At 35.4% G+C, this 6,551-nt stretch overlaps 1 protein-coding gene across 1 annotated transcript; it reads right to left on the bottom strand.

Annotated features, from left to right (window-relative positions):
• Positions 1 to 1,043: 1,043 nt before the first annotated feature.
• Positions 1,044 to 5,487, bottom strand: LOC105956582 (ATP-citrate synthase alpha chain protein 2). The gene is made up of 12 exons (XM_012980433.2): positions 5,161 to 5,487; positions 4,245 to 4,421; positions 3,996 to 4,157; positions 3,820 to 3,900; positions 3,455 to 3,506; positions 3,138 to 3,252; positions 2,977 to 3,058; positions 2,521 to 2,616; positions 2,303 to 2,404; positions 2,090 to 2,206; positions 1,857 to 1,973; positions 1,044 to 1,287 (listed from the first exon to the last, which is right to left on the bottom strand). The coding sequence occupies exons 1-12, from the start codon at positions 5,257 to 5,259 to the stop codon at positions 1,216 to 1,218; spliced, it is 1,272 nt and encodes a 423-aa protein (XP_012835887.1). The 5' UTR covers positions 5,260 to 5,487; the 3' UTR covers positions 1,044 to 1,215.
• Positions 5,488 to 6,551: the final 1,064 nt, after the last annotated feature.

Here is a 6,551-nt window from a genome sequence, read left to right as displayed (position 1 = left end):
AAGGGTAAATCAAAATTAATACGTTTTAGCCATAAATCCATTAAAAACAGTAACTAAATCCAAAGCTTTATAAAGCAATATTTAAATAAAATTGATAACTAGATGCAAAACGAGACTATGTCATCGTTATAAATATAAGTTTTGACATGTAAGAGATATTTTATTCATGTATTATATATTATTAATTTATCATCCTACACAATATAAACAAAACGACGTTGTTTATATTGTCTTGAGTGTGGAGCGGCTAGGGTTTCTCTCTTGTGTGCAAAACCTATAAATCTTGTATTTGTAGTGTCTTGTATACAAGTCCTAACCAACTTAAGTTGGACCGAGTCCAACAGCTTAAGTATGTTAGTCTTTTTCTGCTCGTTTCTCACAAACCAATGATCTGAAAATTATAACAATTATATTTTCGGAATCACTGTAACGCCCTCGTCGATACGAGTGTCTTTTCTCGATTTTCAATTTTTAAAACTGAAAACCCTAATTCAGTAATCCTTCTAAATTTGGAAACATCCTTCTAAATATGTGTCAGCTTAGTAATGGCTGGAGCAGCAAACTCGGATTCGGCAAGAAATCTCATTTTTTGGCTAGACGTGGGCCCTACTCGCCCCACCCCAGGGTCGGCTCTGGCTTTAGCCTAGCCCTATGCTGCATGGTTAGCCTTTCTTGAAATAATAGGCATATTATTTATTTATTTATAATAAAGTTTTGTTTGGTTGTCAAAATAAGATTAAACAATCTAATGAAAACTCAATAATATAATTTAACTGATGGTAACATAATGTTTCCGGGTCGACGCGCGTAAGTTATTGGATTTACCAAATATCTAACAAGATCCAGTTATTTAGTTAATCATGACTAATCCCCCGACCAACCGAGACCTGGGTAGAAAGAGTATGATGCATGATTAATTAAGATGCTAGCTAGCAATACAGTTGACCTGAACTAAGATACATAGAAATGAAAACCTTAGCTTGTTAACCTTTTTAGTCACCTGAGTAAACATCTATGAGATCGTTTTTGCTCGTACACTCGTATTTCTCTCAAACATTGCTCTTATTGCAGAAAAATTGTTTTGGGTCTCACAAAAACAGGAGATCGGAAAAAAGAAACCAATATTACAGTTCGAGTATGAAGGGGCAATTCAACAACAAATACTACAACTCAAGAATAATGGAGTAATAAGAAAAACGAAAACACATTGTTACACTAGGCTTCAGACATGATGCAGTCGATCGCCTCCTTACAAATTCCAGTCATTGTAGCCTCTGGTCCGTAAACCTGCACATCAATTACTACTTATGTTACTTGAAAGATGATAATAATGGACAAGGGTTTTGTAATCCTATATACATACATCAAGGCCTTGTTTGGTTGGGGAGACATGTCATGATTGATTAAATAACTAGACATTATTTGGTATTATTTGATTAGTCCAATAACTTTTCGAGTCAACCTGCAAATTTCTTAACTTATTGGGGAGTTATGCATTGCACTGAAATATCCATAGTCCAACTATATACAATTGATACCTAATTGCAAGTATTTTATCTCCGCTAATCATATTAGCAACCAAACAAGTCCTAATCATAATGCATGCATTTCTTAGGATTACAAGTGTCTACGTTTTTTTCATTACAATGAAGTCAGAGCCTCGAAAACAAGAAGATGGTTCTTATGATTGGTCAAAATTCATTTAACAATAGCCTAAACGGAGAGCTAATCTTGTGCTTGAAAGATTATTGCCTAGTCCATTGGTAAACCATAAGGCTTCAGTTAAACAAAATCGAACGAAGTAGCAAAGAGAAACTAAAATGAATATTACAAGTTTATAAAAAATAATCTTGTACCTCGATCGGAACTCCCAATTCTTCTCCCAAAGCCCGCATTCTTGCCAAACCAGTCTGATAATTTGGACCGCCTCTACGAACATAGAGGTGCATTCTAGCTGCTTTCAACTTCGATTCCTACTCCCACAAAAAAATAAAAAAAAAATTAAAAAAACGAAAAAATTGTAAATTCAGGAGGAATATATATTAAAAAACAATCAAATTGCATCAGATTAGTTCAATTAAATTTAAACCTTCTCCTTGAGAGCACGGATAATTCCATTGAAGGTAGCAGCAACATCCGTAAAGTTTGCAATTCCTCCTCCAATAAGAAGAGCTCTCTTGCGGCCATCAGGGTCAGCTGTTGCACACTATAACAGTAGGAAGAGCATATTATTATATTATTATATTATTATACAGTAATATAGGTGGAACAGAAGAAAAAAATGGAGCTAAATCTCTCTTACATCAATAACTACTCGGGCGTACTGCAAAACCTCCTCTTCATTAGGCGCTCCACTGTACTCGGCATAATTACCAAGCTCAGATGCATAGCCCAAATCTCCAACCTTTTGTTTTCAGTACATGGAAAAAACGAAAATAATGAAATAAAAAATACGATCAAATACTCGGCTACTGGTTTGTTGGATTGGAGATGCGTAGAAGACAAAGTTTGGGTACTCACTGTATCTGCGTATATTACACTAGCACCACCACCAGCCACCATTGTCCAAATACGTCCTTTTTGGTTCAGAACGGTAAATTTCAACGATGCACTAGTCTGAAACATGACATACGGAAAAAGTACGTGGTGCTGAGTAGACATGCAGATAAATTATTTAATTCTAAATCGGATGGAGGATGACTATTGCAGATAAGGAGGTGCCCGTGTAATCCAAAAAACCTTGTACTTTTGAACAGCTGGAATGAATGAATCACATGAAAAATAATAAATCTTGATTACACCAGCTATATATTTGTAGGACTTCGTGAATGGCATGAACGGAAGTTACGGTCCTCTTTCAGGTTATTAAGCTAATGACTTTGTCGGATAAAGTACTAACAGATAGCAAGTTTTTGAAATGCAGCAAAAGATCAGGTGCCAAAAAGTTGTGAAGTAAAAGATATATATGGCACTTACTTTTTCGTCCAACGTGTGAATGAAACCTTCTGTTGCACTCAAAACTCTTCCGAAAGGAAGAGGAAACTCTATGTCACCCCATCTGGAAACAGAATGTTCAAAGACGTTACATAAGCATAAATCGTAAAGAAACAAAAGATTTATACAATTCATAAACATACTTTTTAAAGTTTTTGAAAGCAGCAGTATCGTCCAATTCTCCTCTCATGTCCAGTGGGTATGGCTCACCATTCACTAGAGTAAATGGATTCATCTCAAGAAAACTAAAATCGAGATCTGGTGGGAATATAGCAATCAAGGTCAGATTTTGTTTCTTAAGACGAATTCATCTCAAGGAAACTAATTCAGAGATTGGAGAGAATACATATATCAGAACCAAAGTTTGAACATAAATCATATTTTCTATCTTTACATTAGATATATACGTCACTAGCACAAATGCAATAACAATCGGTTTGCAATCGCGAAGAAAGCATACCTTGAAATACAGAAAAAACAGCCATTATGAAATCTCCAATCTTCCCTCGAACCTGAACCAATGAAAATTCAGGATATTGTGTTGAAGAAGTAGTAGCAATTGAATAGTGCATTAATTGTAAAACAAATTCGCAAAAAGCAAATGTATGTCCGACAAACCAGACCATCATAGTACAAAAGAGACATGATTTCTATCCACTATCCAGTGTATCGGTACAGAAGTTACAAATCGTACATTACGAATCACATTTAATAAGGCAAGACTAAAACATCATGGTAACTTACTTCCCCAATGGCTATGTGTCAGAAAATAAATAAGGGAAATTACTAACTACAAACAAATAGCAAAATTACTCAAAAACCTACCTCTAAGGGAAGTGTAGCAATCAAAGGAGCACATGCTTCCAAGTTCATCGGCTTTTCAGTGGGAAGAAAGATAGTTTTAACCTGCACAACAACAAATAAATACATCCTCATTTTCTTCGAGAAATGCACACGACATTCTTAAATTTGAGACAATGTCGATTTGCTGCAATTTTTACCTTGTCCCAGTTCTCCTCGATTTCGATGCCTCCACATTCAGAGAAGCTAATGGTACATCCTAACCTTTCAGACACAATGGAAAGGTAATATTCTTCATCGTGGGGGACAAAAGGCTCGACAATGAATGTAGTTATCGGTGCTTTACAACCACCCATCTCAACCTAGAAAAAAAAAAAAGAATGTTTCCGAATTAGACGGCAGCTTTAGCATAATTAGCAATAAGGAAACATCTATGTAAATGCTGTCACCTCAACACCGAGGCGTTCTTTCACAAACGCGGCTACTTGGGCAAGATCTAAATTCAAAGCAACCAAACCACTCTTCCCTCTTTTCCCGAACAACATGTCGGGTTTTACAACCAACTTCGTGGATGACAACCATGGTTCTTTGTTTGTTAACTCAGTAAAGTCAGTTGATTGATCCACCTGAGAACAGATTTTATCGGCCATTACCATTTGAAATTATGCTCAAACATGCACTAGAATTGCAAAGTAGTTACATAGAATTTTAATAAAAAAATAAGCATCAACGGAGAAAAGGCAGCAAATAAAAATCAGCTAAACCATCATCACACACAGGAGCAATAAACGGGGCTAACAAATATTTCTAACACCGGCTTAATTTGAGGACCAAAACAGGATGCACCAGAGGTAAATTTCAAGACTTCTATTCCAACTACCCACAAAGAGAAATTACATAAAAGAAAAGAAAAAAAAAGGTGCGTCACGCTTCCATTGCTCGTGATAAAATACCAGCGCCACCATACAATTTAATTTGATATGATTATGTAGTTAAACATTCATCCTAAGATTTCTTCAGCTATGAGCCTATGATTAATCTTTCAACTTCAAGTGGAATTTATTATTTTAGAAATAATCATTCGTCTCACTAACCCAGATTATTCCATGCTAAGTACACAAGGTACATCACCATAATTCAATAATACACACACACACACACACATCCATATCGGTTTTCGTAAGCGAACGGGTGCACAATTCTAACAGATTTGATGCCAATTTCAATCCAGGATACAAATTTCGACACACACACACACACACACACACACACACACACACACTACAAAAAACATATAGAAAATGCGATGCAAAATGTCAAGCAGAAACAAATCATACAAGTTAAAAGAGCTATTAAAAAAAAAACCTGTGCGGAGCAGATCTGGAGATCAATTCCGGACAATCGTTTGAGGTGTTCTTTGAGCAGCCTTTTGGAATCGTACTCTCTGATCTTCTTCCTCGCCATTTCTTTCGATCGGAAGAGAGATCTGGTTTATTGAGCTTCTGCGTTTACTTGCAATAAAAGCAACAATCAGTAGTGTGTGTGAGTGAGTGAGTGGGGTTGGATTGGATTGGATTGGATTGGATTGGATTGGATTGATTGAGATGGAAGAATGGAGGTGTGTATGAAGATTGAAGAGTTAGGTAGGCGCAGCGATTTGTACAATGTGCAAGAATAAAGTTGGTTAAATTTGCTGAGTGCTGCTTCTATTACTTTATTTATTCTTAGCTAAAATTACACCAACACCCCTGAGGTATGCTAAATCACTTTAAGGTCCATGTATTATCGATAATTACAATCACCCCTAAAACATTGTTAACGGAATAATGTATTGGATAAGTTATTTTGTTTGGGTTCTAACAGACTATGGTTAACGCCCCCGAGGGAAACAAACATAGTGCATATCGTCCCCGGGACATGAGATCTTGGCTTCGACAATAGTATAGGGATGTGGCTGCAATTACCAATACCACATGGACCTTAAAATTATTTTAGCATATCTCAGGGGTGTTGGTGTAATATACCCTTTGTTCTTTCTCGTTAAAATGAAACGGGAAAATTATTTTCAGAAATAAGAATTAGCCAAACAGTCCCTATTCCCTACCACAAGCTATACCTACTACTGCAAGAAAATAAATTAATAATAATTTAATGTCCACTATGGATTGCACTGTATAAATTAATAGAAATTCAATTGTCATTTATGTCACAGTTTTGCGCCACACCAAATGCTATCCATCCAATCTGCTACCATATGATTATTTTACGGGTGTAAGTTGAACGAATTGTCGAATTCGGGTCGAAATTAGTCATTTTGAAAACAAAAGAAAAAAATTTACAAGTGAAAAATTAGTTCTAATTCCGTTTCAAAAAAAATTGAAAAAATCGGAAATTGGAAGTTCGGATTTGAATGGAAAAACTTGTTCCATAATTGACAACTTTAGGATCGGAATCGGTAGAATTCATGAATTTTCAATTTTTGGTACTTGAAATATAGGATACATAACAATATTGATATTTTAAGTGTGATATTCAGAAAAAAAAAAAAGTGGCATTCTCGGAATTATTCTCAGAACATAAATCGGATCGGAAATCGGAATATATATATTTTAATTCCGCTCCAAATAATTTGGAAGTCGGAATTTCAAAATTCGAATTGAAAAATATGGATCCAATATCGAAAATTTTTAACTCGGATTCCAATTTCCACCCCTCAATTATGATTCAATTCATTTGATTAAATTATGTTTTGCACC

The sequence above is a fragment of the Erythranthe guttata genome, chromosome 14 (genome assembly GCF_056151865.1).
Source record: "Erythranthe guttata isolate IM_541 chromosome 14, IM_541, whole genome shotgun sequence".
NCBI classification, from domain to species: Eukaryota; Viridiplantae; Streptophyta; class Magnoliopsida; order Lamiales; family Phrymaceae; genus Erythranthe; species Erythranthe guttata.
This window is presented reverse-complemented; position numbering and strand designations above follow the sequence as displayed.